We start from the raw sequence: 23,795 nt of genomic DNA on the forward strand, positions 1-23,795 counted from the left end.
CGGACCAACAACAATGTGTACAGATTCACAGCGCAAATTTTTATGTCTCATTTGTGTTCGTCTAACAATTCAGAAAAAATTGCTATAATTAATTCGAGTGTTCATTTTATGATAGTCAAACATAATTGGGCACATAGTAATGCATTAATCATTTTATCATGGATAGTCCAAAATATTTATTGTATCTGTATTTTTAAAATATATCCTAAATAACTAGTACAATTTTCAGAATTTAAAGAAAAAAAAAGTTAATTTGTCTATTCATTTTTTTCTATTAGCATTAATTTCTATACAGTAATATTACCTTAACTATTCCTTTTTTTCTTAACAGCAAATTATTTCTCTATGTTATTATTGAGAAATATTTCCCATTTGTGGTCAAAATGATGAAATTATGAGTTCTACTTTTAATTAATCTTATCATTTATAAAATATACGTGCAAATTATTGTTATTTAAATAAAAAATTTCTAAGTATTTTATCAGGAAATAAAAAAAAAGCAAATGAAAGAAAAAATTTTTCTCTTTAACAACAACATTTAACAAATTTGAATTAGAACATGGAGCGTAAATGAGCAAAGATCGAAGAAATGGTACAAATGTAAATTTCAATTTTTTCACTTCACTCTTTTTCTCATTTCTTTCCATCTTTCCTTTCATTTTGCTCATATCACAAAATGATCTCTCGTCTTTTGATAAAATCACAACAAAAAATATTTTTTTGTTCAATGTCAAATGAACCATTTCATTTGAGCAATTATAATTTGATGTAATTAATTTAATTTTTAAAATGATACGAGATCAACATAATGATAACAATATAAAACAAATAATGTGCAATGAAATATTTCTAAAAAAAAAATTGAAAAAAATAAAATTAAATTTCATTTGATTTAAACAATTTATTAATTTGCAATGGGCATAAACTGAATGTATAATATACCTATTATAGACAAATTATTATGCTAATAAAATGTTACATTCGTTATTTCAAAAAAAGCTTCTTCCAATATAAAGCAGTAATTGTTTTTGCTCCATATGTTATTTTATTGATCTCACAGCACGATTGGTGTCACTCAGGAAATCTTGGCTAATATTTATGATACTGAAGAATTAATGGAGTTCGAATAATAATTTGATTTGACTAGCTTGACTTAATCTATGTTAGTAATTTAATCAAACTTTTTGAATTTAGTCATGCAACAACCATTTGCTCTATACTAATTATTCAAGGATTGCTTAAGAAAAAATAATTTGATCAATTATTTATTCACCAATTATTATGCTTGGAATCTAAGTAAAAAGTTCAATTTTTCTTCCTATTCTATTTTTTTTTCACTTCTATGATTCATTCATATGTTTTATATGAATACAAATATAAATTAAATGTCATTTTGTATGAGAATATTAACTGTCATCGATAAGGAATTAATTACTGCATTAAATATATTCCTAAAACTTTCATAATTTTGAAAATAAAATAAACATTTCAGAAGACTATGATAAAAATGACAATTATTCTAAAGCAATTGTGTACTAGACTTGCAGGCCAAAAGGAAACAAACAAAAAACAATCATATCAATAACAACAATAATAGTAATAACAATAATAAAATGCTATAATTGAAATGATTAAAATCTAATTTAAATTCATTATTAACATCATTAATTGAGCAAAAATACTTCGAATGATTTCTTCTCATTCGTTAAGCCTTTACTTTGCTATGTTTTTTTCAATCGAAACCTAATTAGAGCTTGTGTGTAGTCCCTTCTATTGAATAGTATAACGGGAAGTATTGGACCATTTGCTTTCACAATTTTTCCATTCGATCGTTCACAACAAAATCTGAAATTTCCACTTATTTTTCAAATTTAATTTTATCCTCTATTAAAAAGATTTTTTAACAGTGATAAAATTAAACAACATATATTATCTTATGCTAATGTTATCTAATTTTTTTCAACAAAAATTAAATATTCTGAAAAAATGAATATAAAATTTTAAAAATACTGCATCTTTCGTGCAATAGTTCCACAATTTGTTAATCTGCTTTTTTGTTGTGAGGAAAGAAAAAAAAAAAAAAAAAAAGAAAAAAAACGAGAAAAGAATAGAAGACCTGTATCCGGTTAATCTCTTATCAGCAACAGCTTTTATCTCTAAACCACCAAAAATGCATCCTTCTGAACAAGTACCAGAAAGTGAAGTTATTTCCATTTCAATAATTTCATGTTGTCCAGCCTGTTGAAATCATTTATTAACAAGGTAAAAGGAAAACTGCAAATTGAGTGGAATAAAATAATTGTAATAATAATAATAATAAAATAATAACAATAACAATAAAACTGTGATACTAGTAATAAACAATTTAGCAATTATTGTAAAATTAACAATTACGAGGTAACCTTAATTTGATAAGAAATGAAGATGAATTACCTCAATCCACCAGTGACAGTAAGATATGTCATCACTGTAGAATCCAGATTTACCCATTTTTGCATTTAATATTTGCCATTCAGATGTTGCACGTAAATTACCACCACAACCAAATGAATCAGCCTTAATTAATTTTATTTACTATAATTAACAATTTTAGCAAAAGAATTATGAGGACTGAATTGCTCTATTTTTTTAGTGGACAAATGCTTAAAAAAAAAAAAAAAAAAAAAAAAAAAATACATCAAAAATAATTTAATGTGCAAAAAAAAAATACGTCGAAGAAGACAGACGAAAATTTTTATTTCTCAAAATAATCTAAGTGAAACTTTTTGGAGAAATAAAAAAGGAAAAAAATTTTTGGAAAATTTCTTTCATTCTCTCTCTTTATTATCATTTTTATTTTCTAATTTGCACTTATTTATTTGATTTTTTTTTTTTTTTTTAAAAAGTAATTTCTAACAAACAATTGCTTGCTTAATAATGCATTTATTTCTGTTGCAGTGGTATTATAATTCCATTATTTTTAACTATTTGAAAACATTTTGTTGAATTAATTATATCCAATAAATTTCATCGTTCTTTCAAATTTATGTGAAAAAGAAAAAAACAATGTTATATTTAGAATAAAATTGTGGAAACTTTATTTTCTTATCAAAATCAAAAGTAAAAAAAAAATTTTAAAGTGACAAATGATATTTTTCAATAATAAATGAAATTTTGTTATAAAATTTTTTAAATGATAGCTTTTGTTATTTTTTCTAGTATTTTTTCTTACTATTTTTTGCTACTTATTTTGATTTATATATTATTCTTATTTTAACATTTCATGAAAATTTAAATTATTTACTCCAAAATATTATTGCACTTATATCGAAGTAAAAGTAATCATTTATCTCGTTAAAATTTTTATTTATTTTTCTTTTTGAATTTGATTTTTTTTTTTTTTGAAATACATTAGCAAAAGTAGTTGCAAAAAAGATCTCAGTAATTAGCTGATTAAAAACAAACCCGCCGTTCGCAATATCTTCCACCGTACCCGGATGGGCATAAACAACTATAACAATCTCTTGGATGTTGATATCCATTATTCATGCATCTGATGTTGTTTTTGCATTGACCTGTTGAAAAAAAAAAGTTAATTTATGCCTCAGAATATGAATTAGGATTTAAATTTCGATTTGGAAAACCATTCATGCATTTTGGTATTAATTTTGCAAATTTTTTTGATAAACTTTTGAAATTATTTAAATTACTTTTGCTAAATTACTCGTGAAGATTTTCTGGTAGGTGCTATTATTATCACAATAATAATTATTTTTGTTCTTTTTTTTTTGTTTTTTAAAGCAAGAGATTAATTCATACTTCAGAATTTGCAAAAGAAAAAAAATGAATCGAAATTTATTCTTGGGAATCAATTCATGTTTACAATGATCAATTCAGCAAAGAAAACATGTTTATGTCTTAAAAATAGAGATTTTTTTATTTTTTATAAGCTGATAATATTTTATTTTTAAATTTAATTTTATTGCATAACAACAAATTTTTACTCAAAATAAAATTCAATCCAATGCTTAAAGACAATATTAAAATAAATTAATATAAATAATTTCGCATCGATTAACGGCGGAAATTTTAAGTGATAATTTCAATGGCATGAAATAATGAAAAATAATTTGATGAAATTTTTATGACATTTGTTGCTTTACTGTACTAGCAAATGAAATTTGACATACCTAAGCATTTATAATGTGTATTCATCATGAGAATATCAATGAATGTTGGCCCAGTACCACTACCCATCGTATCTTCATACCACGAATACCGTGGAATAATTGTTGGACCACTATTACTTGTAAATCTAAAACAATATGGAAATTCTTTTATTTGACTATTAACAAAATCTGAAACATTTGATAGTAAATAACTATAAGAAAAAATTCTAAAGAAAGCTATTAAACTTTAGTATACTAATTTAATCAAAATTAAGTATAAAAAACATTTTATATATTTATACAAAATTTTATAATTCATATCAAAATTAAAAATCGTTATTTAAATTGTATTTTTTAAATTAAACTTACGCTTTCTTGCTATAATGCATTACGCTACCATAGTCATATGGAAGTCCATAGTTATAATTATCTTCACGCGACGAACGCATAAAATTTGACGATAAACCATCCTCAAATTTACGCATTAATCAATTTTAGAACAAATTAATTATTTAAATGATCAACGGTTTTCATCAAATAATTAAAATTAAATAAAAATACTTGAATACTGGATGAATTATTTAACAACTGTTCATGTATATGTAAGTTCTCGATAGAAATGTGATCATAGTGGCAATGTTGTCACATACTGTCACATCATATCATTGCATTAAGATATGCATTGATTTGAATGATTACTAATTGCTAATAATTCTGATTGTTTGTCTGTCTATTATTCTCATGGAGTGAATAACTGAGTAAATAATATAAAAGCTATATATGATAACAACAATAATGAAGCAGTAATAATAATACAATAATTAACAATAATAGTAATAGCAATGGAATTTAATTCATTTTTAAAATAAAATAAAAGCTAAAAACTCATATTTCTGTAATTTTTCATTCAGCAATTTATTTCATCTTATTCCGATTCTATCTGTTCGTTTTTTTTTTTTTTTTTTTCTTGAGAATTTTCTTTTAGCCAAAAAAGATAAATATATTTACTTGGATATTGTTAAATTTAATCCAAATATATTCATCGCGGTCCGCTCGGGTGTGAGTGTGCAAGAAACCTAATGCATGGCCAATTTCATGTGAAATTGTATGAATCTAAAATTGAATTTATCACATTCAATTTAATCATTTTTCCATTTCGAAAAGTGCTTTTGTAATACAAAATTTGCTAAAACGTATGGCTGAAATGAAAAAAATGAAAGAAAGTGAGAAAAATGCTTATGAAACTGTAACGAAAATAACTTTGTAAAATGAGCTTCAAAAATTAGCATCAGTGATAATGGTAAAACAGTGATAAAGTGACAATAACAATATTAATAATTTAAATAACAAACATGTTCACAGTTATAACCAATCGAAACTGGCTGCTTTGTCCATTGCGACATATGGCCAATATAACTGGAGCAACTTGACCCCTGCAAACTTTAGCTATAATTAAATTAAAACAAAAATTCGATTTGTTATCACAGCAATAAATTAATATTATAAAATTTAGCAATAACAAATAAATAAATAATAAATTTATCATATTTAACAATAAACATTTGATACTGGTTAATACAAATTCAATATTATCTTTCAATCAATTATGCACTTTTTATTTGTTTCATTTTATTTATTCATTTATTTAATGAGATATTTTATTAACTTTTAGTTATAAATATGAAAATTAGTTCCTAATTACAATTATAAATATAAATATGAAAAATTATACTAGTTTTTTAATATATATACGAAAAATATTCTTGTAAATATTGTTTTCTTATTAAACTGTCTTATTGTAATTAAATAATTTTGTAAGTTTTTTAAACAAAAGAACTAACTCGAACAAAAACGAGCGCATTTTTTTTATTGCTAGCTGGAATAAAAGTAATGCATGTACTACTTTCCCACTTTTCAATTGATTTCTTTATAATATCTTTGGCGTGCTGTGCTGAAATAAAAAAAAAAAACGCAATCAAAAATTTGATAATTCAGTCTATGAAATAAATAAATGTTTTAATGTCAGATTACCAAGTTAAAATTAGTGTTGGTTAGTGGATTTAATGTTATTAATGCAACAATAAATTTGCTAATATTAAAATTATGTTAATAATGTCACAAGCTAACCTTTTACAACAAATATTTCAATCACTTATCATTTTTTTTATTTAAGTAAAATTAAATAGCTAATGTAAATTTGACTTTGAAATTATTATAAAAGCTAAGAACACATCTAAATTTTTATCATTCTATGAAATTATCTTAGCACACATCAAAATTTAATTGCATAATGCAATAACATTTTAAAGTGTGAGTTAAAAATTTTAAATGAACATAAAATATTAGCTTAACTGTTAGATATTTTCTAAGTTTAATATTTGATAAAAATTTCACCTTAAAGCTTTAAACCATATATGTATGTATTTTGTTTTCAAAAAACTATTCACTTCTCATTTAAAAATTAGTGCATATACATAAATTCTGCAAATTTTTTGAAAAATTTCTTACAAATTTTGCATTATAGATTATATATAAGTATATTAATATATAGTTTTTGTATAAAATTAAAAAATGAAATTATATTCATACAAAGTTTTGAGTCAATTCTATATGGCACAATGCCATCTTGCCAGAAATAGTTATCAGAGCGATAAGCTTGTCGCTTCTTTCGTCCCATTCTGATTGTTCGATTTGAAAATGTCATTGCGTAATTGAATGTTTGATTCCAAATCTTTTCTTGCTGCCTAAGTGACAATATATCGTTTTTTTTTTTTTTTTTTCGTCTTTTTTTTTTTTTTTTTTTGTAATTTCTTTTGCTTTGTTTTTTAAAAAAGTGTTTGTGTCTTATTTTTTTTTAAAATAATTTTTACAAATCTGGAATTTGATAATTTTTAATAGTTATAGATGATATTTTTCTGCATACATCCTCTATAATATAAAAATAAGAAATCCATATTAAAATTTACCAGTATTACTAATTGCTAAAATCAATAATAATTCATTTCATGAAATAATTAAAATACTGCTAAATTTTAACCAAAATAATTAAAATGCTGTTGCTTACATATTATTCAACTGATTCAATTATTTTTTAACATCCCTCCGTAAAAGCAAAAATGACTGCTAGCACAATATCAAAACATTTAAATTTTGCAATTAATTCAACAATGCTTTTTAGCAGTACAATTATAAGTAACTTTTTAAACAATAAAATAATTTAATTAATTTTTTTGACAATCAAAAAAAGAAAAAAGCAAACTTTGTAAGGATAATATCGCCTTCAAATAGGCGTATGTTATTACCCAAATACTGATTAAATGTTCCGCCTGTTGGTGACATTCTATCAGAATTGTTATCAATCGGTTCTTTCCCGATGGCCATCTTATCCGGAACATTTTCAGGATGTTCATTCCGCTAAACTTTTAAATTTGATTAAAAATAAGATGAAAGAGAAGAACATTATTAGATTGTATCAAAATAATAGAAAAAAAAAGAATCGAAAAAAAAAATTGCTAATTGAACTTAAAATAGCAATGGAAAAGAATTTTTTTTTTGTCGTTTTCTAAAATTATAAATTTTATTACTTTCCGAATTTTTTTTAACTGACCATCAATTATTCTATTGATTTTTATTTAAAATTACCACAATTATCTTGTTAATTATCATTTGATAACTTTATTCCATCTCAATAACATTTCAAAAAAAAGAAGATGAAAATTTTTATGTCTTTTTTTTTTAAAAAAAACGATGCAAATAGTATAATTTTTGCCTGTGATAATTAATGACTAACAATAATAAAAGTAAAAAAAAAACTTTTTCAAAAATTCGAAATCATTCACTTTTAATTAAATTTCATTAAATTTAAAAACACTTAAGTATATTAAAGATTAAAAATAACACAAATTAAAAAATGATAACTAATGATTATTAGTCAAAAGAATGTCTATTTTATCACTGTGTTAACGATTGTTCTACCTACCAATGCAGGAATAATCATCGCTGGTGAGATATGGCATAACCAACTGATAAGGGCTATTAAAGCCAGCGGCACTCGTGGCACTGCGGAATAAAACATCCAACTAAAATTTGAAATTAAAAACAAAAGAACAAATATAATTAATATTGAAGACGAAAGATGGCAGAAAAAACTCAATCTCAAATGGTCATTTTTTTTAATTTATAGAAAAAAGCTATTCCAATTTCTTAAAGTAAAAAAAAAAAAAAAAAAAAAAAAAAAAAAAAAAAAAAATTTCATTAAATTTAAAAACACTTAAGTATATTAAAGATTAAAAATAACACAAATTAAAAAATGATAACTAATGATTATTAGTCAAAAGAATGTCTATTTTGTGTAAATTCATTTGTGAAAAAGTGTAAATTCATTAATTATTGATTAATAGGTGCAAAAGCTAGATATTTATTTACATTTTGAAAATAGTAAAAAAAGGGTTTTAAATTTGAAATAGAATTTAATTAGCGATTTCAATTTTCCATAACTCCGAAAATATTCTAGCAATTTGTTAAATGAATTTGAATAACTAGCAAAAAATTTTCGTTTTAGAGAATTTATAAACTAAATGTGTGCGAATAACTTGAAGTAAAATTATTAATAGAAAATATAATCGCATTAAATACTCTGATAATCATTCATGGGGCATTTTAGTAATCCAATTATGATTTTGTAAGTTTTGACATGAAAAATATTAATAACTTACAATTAAAAACATCTCAAACTAAATAGTATACTAATTTTTATTGGTCATCAGACATATCAGTTGTTATCAATCAGACATATCATTTGTTTATTCCTATAAGGCAAGAATTACTAATGCAATGATTCGAGAATTCTGTTTTTTTTTTTTTTAAAAAAAAAAGAAAAAGAAAAGAAAAAATAGCAGATAATAAGAATATCGAAATCATTGCAAAAGGAATTGACATTAGTAATTTGTAGCAATATTTTACTAATACCATGAATCGTATTGATAAAAATGTGGAAATAATAGTTAGGAAAACTTGCAAATTCAATTAATTGTTGGAATACTACAATGATAAAATACGAATGAATAATGAAACAATAGAAATAAATAAAGCGAAAAATTTTAAGTCCGAATAAATGAATTACTGAAGTTATTTTGCTAAAGTATTTTGTCATCACAGAAAAATCAGATTTTTTTCTCTCTACTTTAAAGTATAGTAAGTTAGTGAAAATTCGTTAAATCAAAAAAGAAGAAAATTTTGAAATGAAAAAAGTTGAAAAATTGATATTACACGAAATAAAATAAAATTCCACACTTCAGTTTCTAATTCTTTCCATATGTGTACCTGTACACATATATATATATATATATGTATGACAGCTAGGTAATTTCAGGTTTGGACTAAGTGCAAAGATCAATGTTGAAATTTAATCATCAAATTCCGCAACCGATTTTATCAAGCATTTCCAGTTGTGAAATTTTCCAACTGTGCTAGAAAATACCGGAAGCTTATCAAATATGATTTAATATTTTATTTCTTTTGCAAACGATAATTGCTGCAAAAATGAGCAGTCCAAAGAACATTAGGATTGGCACTAACCTTTAACCTTTCGTAAATTTTTAAAGTTAGGTAAGGGTTCAAAGAGCAACAGTAGTATGTATTGGAAATTTTTTGCTCCATAATTTAATTCGAATATTTTATCATTGCTAATGGAAGTTTACCTGAACGAGTACGGTTGTCCAATTTAAATGGGATTTTAAAATGAATTCTTTTTTAAATTGTCCTATCTGCACAATCACATACTTTTGTCATGTTTTTTCCCTTACCCTTTTTTCCTTTTATATCTGAAATTTAAAAGGAACCTTAAAAAATTCTTCGAAACAATTTAAATGTTTAAAAATTTTGAAATTAAAATTGTTCAAAGCACATTATCTTCGAGAAATGAAAAAAGTTCATCTGATTATCCTCATTAAAATTTTGATAAACTGCAAAAGTTTTATTTTCAAGCAAAATTTTTAAGTGATTAAATCTATGTTATTTTATTATTTTTGATGAACTTCATTTATATTTTATGAACTTTTTTAAATATTTAAAAATTTTGATGAGAAATCATTATGTAATATCATTAGAATCCCTAAAAAATTTTGCTTTCATAAATAATAATTGAATTAAAAGGAATGTATTAGTGAAATTACAACAGTAATATAAATTATCATTGTTGTTACTATTATTATCATTATTACCATTGTTGTTATTACTATTTAATATTATTGTCATTATTATTGTTATTATTATTATCACGATTTATTAGTACTATTGTTAATGTTATTACTATCTTTTATTTTTTTTTTTATTATTACTAATTATTATTAATTATTGCTATCAGTTCTATCATTGTTATTTTTCGTGATTCTTGGCAGATCAATCAATCAATGAATTAATCAATCAATTTCGCTTCTGTCTATTTGGCAACATGTCGTTGTCCATGAGTATATATAAATATTTTTTTTTTGGATGACATCTTTTAGACAATTTATTGTGCTGTTATTGCAGGCAGTAAATATTAAAATGCATAAACTTGTATTATTATTTTTAATTCTAAATTTTTAATTTTTTATTTTAAATTAGTTGTTGTTTTTTTTTTAATTTTTAATTTTAAAATTTTCATTCATTTCAAATTTCGAATTCCTATTGCAAATGTTCCAAGTCACTAGCAAATTAAGTGTATTTCAATGCATAAAGCAATATGAGAATGAGAAAATAAGTTGGAAAATGTCACATACAATTTGCGCCATGCATGCAAAACAAATGTATCCAATTTCATCAACCTACCCATATAAACTCTTCGATGTGCAAACGTGCAACTGCAACACGCAGACACAGAGACGATCGCGCATAAACTCAAATGGCATGTGGGATGCTTTTTACATGTAATGATGTTACCATATTCTTAGCTGATGAAACATTGCATTTGTTTGATGTGTAAAACTTACGAGTTTATATTTCAATATCCATCCTTAATTGTTTACTACAACTATCAAACGTGTGGGTGTGAAATGCTTTTCGAATTCTTACGTAATGTTTACGTCAGCATTTATCTTTTATCTCACATTATGCTAATTTATCAAATTGCTTTTCGTTTTCAAGAAAAAAAGAATTAAAAATTGAAAATAAGCTGAATTATTTTCTGATAGCTTTTTACTCCACATTTAACTTATTTTATTCGAATGCTGAATATATTGAATAATTTTACTAATCTTTTTGTTATTTATGTTATCAATTTCAGATGATAAGAACAATCAATGAATTATATACCAGTTGATAATTCATGGCTAGGTTTACGTTACGATCATCAGCGATTATAATAGTAATAATAATGATAACTTAAACAATTATATGATTACGTACATAGCTTAAATAATCATTAACAAATTTATCATTGGCTAAGTTGATATGACAATTTAATTATTTTGCTCATATAAAACTTGTTACGGTTTCGAATAAAAATTTAATTTATTTCTGTTATGAAAAAATTTTTTTCGATTCTTATACATTTTATGCTTGCTGCTTTGTGCTTGTGTATTTTTTTTTTTTTTTTTTTTAAATTTAAAATAACCTGACGCATTTAAGTACTTGGCAATTTAAGTTGGTTTGTATTAACGTCAATTTTTTAGCAAAAAGTAAGATGAAAAATTGAATTATTTTTTTGACATTATAAAGATGAATGATAAGAATTAATCATTATCAATCGCTGCTTTGTTATTGATTTCAATCAGTTTTTTTATTTGATATGATAATAGTACGAGCAATATTGGGCGCTATCCTTTAGACAAAATAAAATACAAAAAAAAAAAATAAAAAAAAAAAATGATAAATTTGCTAATGTACAAACAGTTGCTAAATGCTAATGCCTAAAAGCAAAAGCACAGCGTTTTCATGGGAAAAAGTAAGTGTAAATAAAATAAAAGTGTAAACATATATATAATATTAGCATATATATTGCATATTAAATAAATTATTGCGTTTCCAGTTGCATTTATTGCCAAGCGCAAATGTCATATCACCATGACAGTCATCATTTTATCAAATGCAGTTATTATATTGCCATACTTAATCGTTAATATTCAATATTTAATGTTTCAAGAAGCTTATTTGTCATATTACCACAATCAGCTATTAATTTATCCGGCGCAACTGTTATATAAGCAGGTATAGTTATTATTTGGCATTGTGCAATTATGATATCATTAGGTGTAAATACTATATTGCTGAGTATAACTGTATTATTGCCAATGAAATCATTGTAATCATTATAGTATTGAATAAAATAAAACTATTATATTAATAAGTAAACTTATTTTATTAGAGAGTAAAATCATGATTTTATAAAGTACAATTATTCATCATTAAACATTAAGTGTTGAAATAGCATATGAGGAACATTACTATGATATTATTATTATTGTTATCACTATTATTATTAATTATTAATGTTCCTTTCCAAAAGTAGTTGAGTTTGTTTATTAAATTTTCTCATACAAAAAATGAATTTTTCATTTTGTTTTTCATCATTTAAACAAATAAAAAAATTTGACCATTAATATTTGTTTTTGCTTTTGTTTTTTTAACAGTGAGAATGCACTTGTAAGATTAAAATGAGAAAACTGTTAAAAGAAGATGTATGTCACAAATGTCTTTATTTGATTTCAACTGATGACACTTCTTTTTTGCTTTTTACACAAAAATTCTCTCTTTTCTCTTTTTTTCTTGCATTTTACTTTTAACTTTGTAATCAATTAATAGTAAATATATTTTGTTGGTGTAATTTTTGTAATTATTTTAAATGGAAAATAATAATAAGTGAAAGGGTGGACGAATTATATAATGAAATGGAAATAATATAATATCTAAATGATTAATTTTAAAAAGATTTAAAGCAAAAGGAGAAAAAAAACAAAGTGAGACCTAATATCGCAATTCCAATAAATAATCAGAAATGTTCTTTTTTTCGATTCACACAGTTTTGGTCAACAAATTTTTTCAATAAAAAAAGGAGCAAATTTTTTGCTGAAAAAAATTGAATTTTTTTTTATTGATTCGAAAAGAACAGCAAAGCCAATTTAAATAGAATAAAAAAGAAAGAAAGAAAAAGAAAAATGAACTTTTGAATATTAAATCAGTTTTTTTGATTTAATTTAATATTTTTTCTGTTTTTTTTTTTTTAACATATTTCAACGAATATTTCGTTTTTCTTTTTCCCTTTCTTTATTTGCATTTTTATTTTCAGACTTTCTTTCCGTTACTTCTTCCTTTCAATCTTTCTGGCTGTGCTAAAAACATTCTTCTTATCATTTTATTGTTTTTTTTTTTTATGTTCAACCTTTATTCTATATCTTTTTATTAGAAAATTAAAAAACATAAATATTTTTATAGAATTTCTTAAAATATAATTTTATCTTTTTCTTTTCGCTTTTTTCGGTAAAACAAAGAAAAAGAAAAGGAAATCAGTGAAGATAAAGAAACAAAAAACTGAGAAATGAAAAGTTAATCAAAGTTTAATTATCAAATTATCGTTTCACCATTTAATCAAGAAATGGCCAGCAACCGTACTGTTGTTATCATTTCAATGACCTTGTCATTTTCAATCATTTTTTTTTCTCATTGCATTCTTTTTTAAAATTCTTTCAAAAAATATATTAAACCATTTGTTGTCATTCATTCATATTTTTATTTTAAAGATGCTCTTGTACTAAATTTCGAAATTTCGAAGGATAATTAATCAATTTGTAATTTTTACTGTCATTTGTTTTATTGGATCTTTTTTTTTTTTTAATAGAATATTTAAGTTTTAAAATATTATTTAAAAAATTTTCCTCTTTTTCTTCACATTGATTGATTATTATTTATTTATTATTCATAAGTTAAAGGCTCACAAATTTTCAAAGTTTAAAAAATATATTCCTAAAATTAAAAAATGGGTAGTGAAAATGAACAAATGTAGCAAAAATGTTATTTGCTGTAAAAAGGATATATTTCAACTTCATTAATTGTTAAATTATGTGACCTACTAATTCAAACTAATTTTAACGTAAAGTGGTGTAATAAATATACAAACGTACGTTAGCAAACGTAAGCTGGTATAATAATTAATTATATGATAATGCTTGTTAAGCTAAATGACTTTTTAATAGGTAAATGAATATACGACATATTAGCTGCTAATTGATTTTTGCGTGATTTTAACGTACGTGTAACAGATGTATAAGCAATTTCAACTAAATAAAACTAGCATGATAATAATTAGTTAAATGTTAATAAATAAATTTTATACTTCTTGTTTGTCATACATTTTGTTAGCTTGTTTAAATGAATTTTTTTTTAACTTCATAAATTTTATGGAATGAAGCGTAAAAGTTTGATATTTTTGATATAGTTGTGTGTGAGTTTGTATGTTTGTTCACGTGAGATCGATACCAAATGTTTAGATAAAACTTAAGTAAGCAATAGAAAAAAAGTTTTTGTTTAACAGTTGCATTAATTGAACAACTTGAAAAGTGAATGAGAAAAAATGTTGTTTGAATTATACTTTTTTTTTTCAATTTTTAATTTTTTTATATTTAAGCTTTATTAAATCATTTTTATTTCAGAAATTATTTACTTTCAAATTTTTTCTATTTCCTTTTTCCAACAAATTTTGTTTTTAGAAGAAATTTTTTTCTTCTAAAATTTCTTCAATAGTTATTCACAACAAATGGACATTTTTTAAGTTAAAAAAAAAAAAAATTACTTTTTACTTTTTACAATTACTTCTTCCGTCGTTCTAAACATAAATTTCGGGTGCAGTAAAGCTAATATTGCAATACAATAAGAAAAACAATTTTTTTTGCTATACAAGATAAATTAAAAGATATATGCATAAGTAATGTAATTAATGTAGCAGTATGGTAGGAACTAAAATGACCTAAATCGAGGTAACAAATTAAAATGGAAAATAGAAATATGCATAATTTGTTTTATACTGAATAAAATTTTATTTAAAATAGATATTTAATGTTCATAATAATGTACTATTATAGTTAATATATCTATTTTTAACATTGTTGTTGTTTATATTATACTGGCTAGTTAGATTGTTTATTTGCTAGTATGAGCAAGAAATGTGCAACTGATTATGGAATAATTGATAATTCCGGAATATTTGATGTTGGAAATTCATGTTAATAATAGTGATAATAATGGTGGTGATAATGATGATGATAATGGACTGATAATGATGATCATAACAATAAGATTAATAATATTTGCAGATAGAATTGTTTAATATTATTGCCATAAAATTAAATTGTTTCATACTATTCTTGAAAAGCTTGAAAATATATGTGTATGCATTTTTCCATTCTTCTAGAATTTCTGAAATTTTCACTTAAAAAAAGTCATTCAAAAAAAAAACCATATACTAATGTATTATCATTGATAAATTCAAAGAGTGATGCATTAACACTCATTTACTTGAAATAGGTTAAAATAGACTTAATCGATCCTAGGAATATGTTAATGTTTTATTACCATTTTATTTTATTCATCTTATGTTTTTTTACCATTCATCTTATCATTTTATCAGGTTGATTTATTCACTAATACTTAATCAATCATTAAAATTGAATCATTGGATTATGAATTTGATAAAAATGAAAAATATCGTAGGTGGTCGTTCCGTTACATTTATACTTCTTTTATTATCTAATAATGCTACACTTTTATTGAATGAACAATTTTAGGAGAATGTTCCGGTAACAAGGTAAATAAATATACGTGATCGTTTCGTTATGTTGTAAACTGCAATTGCTTATTTGCTGATAAGTAATCTTTACTCTAACTTTAATGATCTATTGATAGCATGATAGTGACAATTCTACCGTACAGTAATAATCATTAGTGACCATTGACACGCATACAATAAACATACAGTATACAATGAGGATACAATATGCAATAAACATACACGTATACAATGAACATGCACGTATACAATGAATATGCACGTATAACATTCATATTAAAACTGGAAAATACACTGAAATATAGTTAAATTTAAAGTCTCACAATTTCTTTCTCTCGCTTATCCTTTTCCGGATTGACTGTTTTGTAAAACATTTTTTGATATGTGATGTATTTGAAGGCAACGTCGATATCAGTGCTATATGATAAGTATTTTCATTTATTTTAGATAGTCATATCAATAATCTAATGAGGTCAGCAATTATTAATATTTATGCGTATGAAGTCAAAAATTATTTTGGACAAAAATTATTTTATACTCGCAGAAACTTTCAATTTTACTCAAAAATTTAATTTTACTGACAAATTTTTTCCACGCTGAATAAAATCGCTAATTTGTTCCAATTTTTGTTTACTTTAAGATGTAATTCTAATAAAAAAATGATATCTTATTACAAATTAAACATCAAATTTTAAATAAAAAATTGTTTGAAAAGACTTACAAAATAAGTAGCAATTGAATAAGTAATAAGTTTATATGTAATTAAACACTATTAATTAATAGATAAGGAATCTTTCCTAAAATAAAATTTGGTATGAACGTTATTAATTATAACGCATTTTGAAAAAGAAAAAGCTATGGAAGCAACAAAATTTTTTAACCAGTTAAAATTATCTATCGTGAAACTTATTATTTATAAACATTACTGATCCAAAATAATTTGAAGTTGCAAAAATAACCACGCCTGATTTTTTCTGTTGCTTTTATTTCGTCTTAATACAAAATTACTAAATGTTTCATAAAGTAAATATTAATTAGCACATTAATATTTACTTTATGAAACATTTTAATATATCACTGTATATTTCTAACTTATTTACAAATAATCATTAAAAAATTATAACTATTTATTCAATTATAAAATCCGATGTTAAAGGATTTTTTTAAATAAGAATGTTGTTGATTAATTACCAATAATAATGGCAAATCTTTCTTGCTTACCTAATAAATGTTAATTTGTGAAGTGATAAGAAAATATGGGAAATATTTAAGGACAAGAAAGGAAAAATTGGTAAATAAGAAAGGGAATATTAAATAAAACATAGGTTGTTCGTCAATTCCTAATTTAAATTATGATATCAAACTAATTAAATATACGAATGAATAAATTGACAAGTTGTAAGTAATTTGTATGACATATGGCATAAATGAATTTAATGTGACAATTTAACGCAGATTTTTTTATTTCATTTATTTTCAAAAAATTTTTAAATTATGTCAACTATCTTTCCAATCATCATTATTTATATTCCATTGATATTGTCTCATATGAGGAAATTCTTCAGCAACTTAAAAATTTTTTTTTCAGCTTTTCGAACATTTCAGTAATTGTACAATTTTGATGCAAATGCTATAAATTAAATTTTATGTTATTTTTGATTTTTTCATCTAATATAAATTTTGGTATTTTTCTACTTGAAACTTTATTTCAGTTTGGAATTTGGCAAAGAAAAAGTTGTGTTGCAGAAATTATTTTAATTATGTTGGAACTGGTTAAATTATTAAAAGTTTTTCAGTTTAACTATTATTGCTATTCCATGGTATTGTAGATTTTGCTCCTTAATTATATTGCAATTCATTTTTATTTACAATATTGCCATCTGATTTCAAACTTTAATAAATCAAATAAGATGAATGAAGTAGTGAAATGGGGTAAGCATTGTTTATATGACCTTCATATTTTCTAAAATTAACTGAAATTTAGTTTTAAGTATGGCTACCTGATCTCTTTTACCATCACTTAATCATTTTAGATGAAAATCCTTTCTCATTTATTTTCACTTCAATTTCTGCCTGTTCGGTAAATAAGATTTCCAAACAATTTGTTGGATTAAAAGAAATTAACTTATTTTTTAACAAAGACGATATTTCGGTGGCATTCCAGAAATAAAATGATCAAAGAAAACAAAAAAAAAAGTCACTTAGAAATTGAAAATTGAAAAAAAAAAGGTTCTGATGATTTTAATATTGAAAAAAGCGCAAGTAAAAATTAAGTATTATGAATTTCACGTTTAGTATTTGTTTATAGTTTCTGTAAGGTTAAAGGAAAAAACTGCACGTGAGCGTATTCCTACTGAATCATTTAGCTCAATTTTATTCAAATTCACTCCTCTATTCCATTTCTCAAAATTTCCAAGCATTGGTTTTGAAACTTTCAATTTAAATTCTCCATTTTATCATGGGAATAGATTATAAATTGTAAATTTTTAAATACTTTAGAAAACTCAGAAATTTTGCATGATTTGCATAGCTTAATTAAGTTTTGAAAAAACAATGTAGCATTGTAAACTCAGTAAAAAAACTCAAAAAATTTTTAACTAAAAATTTTCATAATTTTACTTGAAAAAAAAGTTACAAGATTACACCATAATAAGTGCTGAATACTTATCGTTTTTCAATTTTTTTTTTTTTTATTTTTTTAAAATCGAATTGAAACAGCTTCCTAATTTTTAATACCTCAATTTACTGCATTCTTCAAATTGAAATATATTAACATTATAAGAGTTTTTCATCTTAAAATTTGTCAAAATTAGTAATATTTATAATTAATATCGTATTTAGAAAATTATTCATTATCTATTTATTAATGTTTAATAATTACATACAAAACAATTACTTGTTTATTGAAATATTTTGTAATTTTGTAGGAGAAAATTTTGTATATAAAATTTGGCGCTTAGTTTACACTAATAATTAATTAATTAAAGTATTTCAATTTTAACAACATAGAATATTTAAGTTCCTTGCCTTTTTCATTTTTAATTGTATAATTGATGGTATTGGAATTCAAATTATAATGGTAGGTATTTATATATTCTGTGTATTAAAAAAAAGAAAAAAAATTGATTACCTATTGCAAGTTTACTTCTCATAAAATTGAAATTTTCTTTGATGTCAAATAGTTTGAGAGCATCAACAATGATTTTAAATGAACGTCGACCGAAAAGAATACATTCATGTATACTTTACATTGTTATCCCATTAACACACTTTTTTCACAAAATTTAAGTAATACTACCCAATTACTTCGGCCATTTTGCTTAGACCACTTTGATTAATCTAAATACATTTTCAAACCAAAGAAAGCAATTTTATTTCCATCTTTCAGTTTTAAGATTTTTTGTAACCATGATTCGTTTTTCTTCTAATCTATTTTAATTAGTTGGTTATTATTTAATTTTACAGAGTATTTCTTTAACACAGTTCAAATACAAGTAAGCATTTTTGTAATTTTAAAAAGCACGAAAAAAATTTGCATTTTTAATTTTTTTACTGTCACAATTGATAAAGTAATACTTAAGCAAGGTTTGTATGTGAATAAATAAAGAAAACGAAGAAAAAAAAAATAGGAAAAAAGGAAAAATAATTGAACTCATCATATAAATCAATTATTTTAGGACAATACTAAATCAATGAAAGGGCCTAAATTTTCTTTTTTATGTGTAAAGTAAATTTGTCCTTGGCCTTAATAATGAAAGTTTAGTTTAATTGATAAGATATCATTTTGGTTTCGTTCCTTCATAATATCTTTTTTCATTTCTAATTTAAACAACAAATTTTATGCTATCTTTTATCACTCTTTTTTCATCATTGCTGCTGCATTCTAAATTAATTGAAAATTTGAAATTTCATTTAATTATTTAGTCATTGTTAATTATAGGCTTTTCTGTTTTCCCCTTACTTTTTTTTAAAAAATTTTTTAATACTTTAGTATTTTTTTTTTGGTTTCTGTTTTTTCATTTTCATTTTTCATACATAATGTTATTGTAGCATTGTTCAACCCAATTTATTCTAATTACTTCTTCGTTCTACTTTTAAGCTCTTTAAACATAAAATATTCTGAATGTAAAATTTTTCGGAAATATGAATTAATTGGAAATATTGTTTTTTTTTTTTTTTTGCCCTTATTTATTTTAACTCTTTTTCTCCCTGCTTTTGTTGACAATTTACAAACGTTTTGCACACGGAATATTCCGGAAAACATTTTTTTTCCTTCCGAAAACAAAGAAATTGCGATTAATTGGAAATATTATTATTACACCTTCTTCTACCTAGATAATAATAAATGCAGAACAATAATGATGAAAAATTTTGAGAAAAAGCAGAGTAGTGGCATCGAAGGATGTTTACAGTTCTACGGTATACATTTTCATAATTAGTTAATTAAATATTCCGATATACACCGTAACCAATTGTGCTATACTGTATGTTTACTGTAAATCGAAATATTATATTGATTGTTGCTTGGTTGAATCAAATATTTTCAAATTTTATAATAATTGGTACAACTGAAATATATCAATTCTCAAATTTAAAACACTTTTATGTTAAATAGTTTTCAAGAAAAAGTATAGACTTGGACTAAGTGCATTGCTCACACCTCCATAATTTGTTTTTTAGTTGTTTTTTTTTTAAAAAAAAAAAACTTTAGAGACTTAAAATTTCATGTTTTTTAAAGAAACTACACTTGTAAGTTGTAAAATTGAAAAGTAATTTAAAATACATGACGCAGATCACGTTTTTTTTTTTAATCTTTGAAAACATTTAACGTTTTTAAATTAATGAAAGCAGATACATCTATTTGAATCTAATATATAAGTAAATCATTTGTAAAAGTTGCATATGCATAAAAGTGATAAAAGTCAACATTAAAAAATGAAAAGTTTTAGAGAACATAGAATGTAATCATATTTAAATTTGAAAGATGAAAAAAAGATGTAAATTATTGAAAAATAAATTTCGACCACTAATTTATTTTAATATATCAATCGAAATAAAAAATTAGCGCAATTTGACTCTCTAATTTTTCACTTCAAAAGTTAATACATACAATCATATCATTCCTTATCTTTCATATTATTATAATTAAAAATAGCTATGCTATAAAATTCACAATCTTAACTATAATTTTCACAATCGGGTGATAATGATGTTATAACGATGATAATAATGATAACAATGATGACGTGATGATAATAGCTGTGCTGTTGACATTAACAATGATATATATATATATATGTATAATTGAAGGTCAGTTTCGTTGAATATTGTAATTTGTGATAATTATAATACTCGAATAGGGATGACCTTCGTAAGTTCACACACAAAAAAAAAAAGCAAAATAAGTTTTCACACAAAATTTTTGCAAAATTCAGCAACATGCACTTCCATTTCTATTTTTATTCTAGGATATCTTCATAATTAGCATAATGTTTTTCTTTCATAATGTATCATAGAACGAAAAAATTGACGTTTAACTAAACGTAAGTGAAACCATTTTTGAAATAGAAGTATTTCTCATACGCGAATCATGTATTTCATCTCAAATTATATGATCACTTTACGAACTTAATTTTAAAAAGAAATTTGATGTGCAAGTGTGCCTTTAAATTTAACAATGCTTTTAAATTTTTTTCAGTTAATCTGTTGTTTGACTTGAATGATTCCTTTTTCCGATTATAAAAATAAACATTATCGGAAATTTGAAGAGGTTCCGAAAATTCAATACATTATTTCTTATTTCACTTAAGCTGTTGTATTCTTATCATTTTGATAACTATGGAAGGATGTTATTGAGCTGAACTATAAATCTGATTAAGTCTATCCGTATTAGAACTAATTGGCATTCTTCACCTATTCACTTTTCTTCTCCTTCTTAAATTACACTTTTTATTATCGGAAGATAAACTTCGTAAAATAATATTTCGACTACTAAATGGATTTTTTATTTTATTCTTTATATATATTTTAGAGGTTTAGAAATTTGCAATACCTAATTGCTTTCTATTTTTAAATATTGGGATTTTTTTGTCAGTTTTAGGTAATAAAAAATGAAAATTAAAAAATTAAATAAAGAAGAATTAAAACAGTCAAATAAAGATGGAAGAAAATGCACAAAATGAATGAGAAAACATGTTTTTTAACAAATTAATAGTGGTAGATCATGTCATGTCATCCTTACTGATAATTCCATGATAACTACGAAAAGAGGAAAAACAAAAAATGCTACTCAAATCATTTTCCCGTCATCATATCATGTTTTGCACATTTGGATGAAAATTTTCTGATCTTTTAGTCTGAAACATTTGATCAATAATCTTATCTTTATTATCAGTGTGAATATGAATGCCATTTCTATTATATTTCCTATGCTGTTGATACTGATGATGATAATGACTGTGATGATGCTGGAGATGTTAAGGGTGATAATAATGATGATGATGAGATGAAGATAATGGTAATGATGTAAAAATTTGTTGGTATGGTATCGATGGTGACAATGAATGTGGTAATATTAACAGCAGTCATAGCAATAATGATAATGGTTATGATAACAATGATAAAGGTGGAGATAGCGATAGTGACGGTAATGATGATAATGACGATAGCAATGATGATAATAGAGGTAGCAATGATAATAACAGCGGTGGCAATGATAATAATAGCGGTAGCAATGATAATAATAGCGGTAACAATGATAATAATAGAGGTAACAATGATAACGACTGCAATAATCACAACCGTAATGAATAATGAAGGTCACCCATTTCAAATGTCTCAATTACTATGACGAATATTACATCTTACCTCAATGATTGTGCAATTCCTGATTTCAGGCAATTTTACAACAGATTTTTTAATCTGACTTCTCTCTCTCTCTCTCTCATTTTTCATTCAAGGTTATTTCTGCAAGTAACCGCTACTTCTCAATAATTTGTTGAGAATTTTTTTTTTTTCAAAATGACTTTTATTTTTTGCTATACTTTCAAACAAAAAAAAGGAAAGATTTCTTAAATAATTAACATTCATCGGAAAGCTCAATATCATAAGATTAGCATTATCATCAATTGTTATCACTATCGTTTTCCAAATCACTATTTTGTTCAGAAACAGTTTTTTTATCCTCAGATTATTTGGAGTTTATAGGAAAGAAATATCGTCAAACAGTTGAAGCAAATGTTTTTTTTTGCACAAAAAAAAGCAATAAAAAACTTTTGAAGTAAAGTTAATAAAGATTTCATAATTTTGTTTTCCTGAAACTTTATTAAAGCATTTTTTTTTGATAATGCAGTGTAAATTTGATTTATCCTTATGTATTTATAAGGAAAAGATATAAAATTTATTTCTTTAGAGATTTTTGAGATGTATCAATCATTTTTAAGCTAAAACTTTGTAATAACAATGAAAAATTATTGTTGAAATTAAATGACAATCCGTTATTGCTATCTTTTTTATGATTATGAAACTATTGTTTTAGTGCCAATGGTATAATTTGCTGATAATAATTAATTATCACGTGCATTAATTAGGAACATTTTTTTGCACTTTCTTTCGTTCTGAATTTATTCATCTGTATTGTGAGGTAGTTAGTTCGATTATTCGTGGTACTCGTGTTATCATCTTATTTACTCCGTATCACTTATCATACTTAAATTCTTATCTTGTGATAAAACCGAATATTATTAGCAACTTTATGCATAATGTTTTCAACCATTGATTACTTATAAAGTCAGTTGAAGTTTGAAGAAATTGCAAATTTGCTTAAATAATAGCAACGTACAACTTTAACCAGTGATAGATTCAGAAAATAAAAAAACAAGTTAAATTAT

At 23.7% G+C, this 23,795-nt stretch overlaps 1 protein-coding gene across 1 annotated transcript; it reads right to left on the reverse strand.

Annotated features, from left to right (window-relative positions):
* Window positions 1–1,721: 1,721 nt before the first annotated feature.
* Window positions 1,722–8,223, reverse strand: Bma-nas-31 (metalloprotease 1 precursor, putative; the record flags this gene model as incomplete). The annotated part of the gene is made up of 12 exons (XM_043075507.1): window positions 1,722–1,845; window positions 2,117–2,238; window positions 2,434–2,556; window positions 3,390–3,490; window positions 4,170–4,294; window positions 4,518–4,618; window positions 5,157–5,261; window positions 5,501–5,581; window positions 5,990–6,099; window positions 6,738–6,892; window positions 7,408–7,562; window positions 8,128–8,223. 12 exons carry the CDS (start codon window positions 8,221–8,223, stop codon window positions 1,722–1,724), a joined length of 1,398 nt encoding a protein of 465 aa, XP_042931441.1.
* Between the last annotated feature and the right edge of the window lie 15,572 nt (window positions 8,224–23,795).

Source organism: Brugia malayi, assembly GCF_000002995.4.
Source record: "Brugia malayi strain FR3 genome assembly, contig: Bm_v4_ChrX_scaffold_001, whole genome shotgun sequence".
Classification (NCBI taxonomy): domain Eukaryota; kingdom Metazoa; phylum Nematoda; class Chromadorea; order Rhabditida; family Onchocercidae; genus Brugia; species Brugia malayi.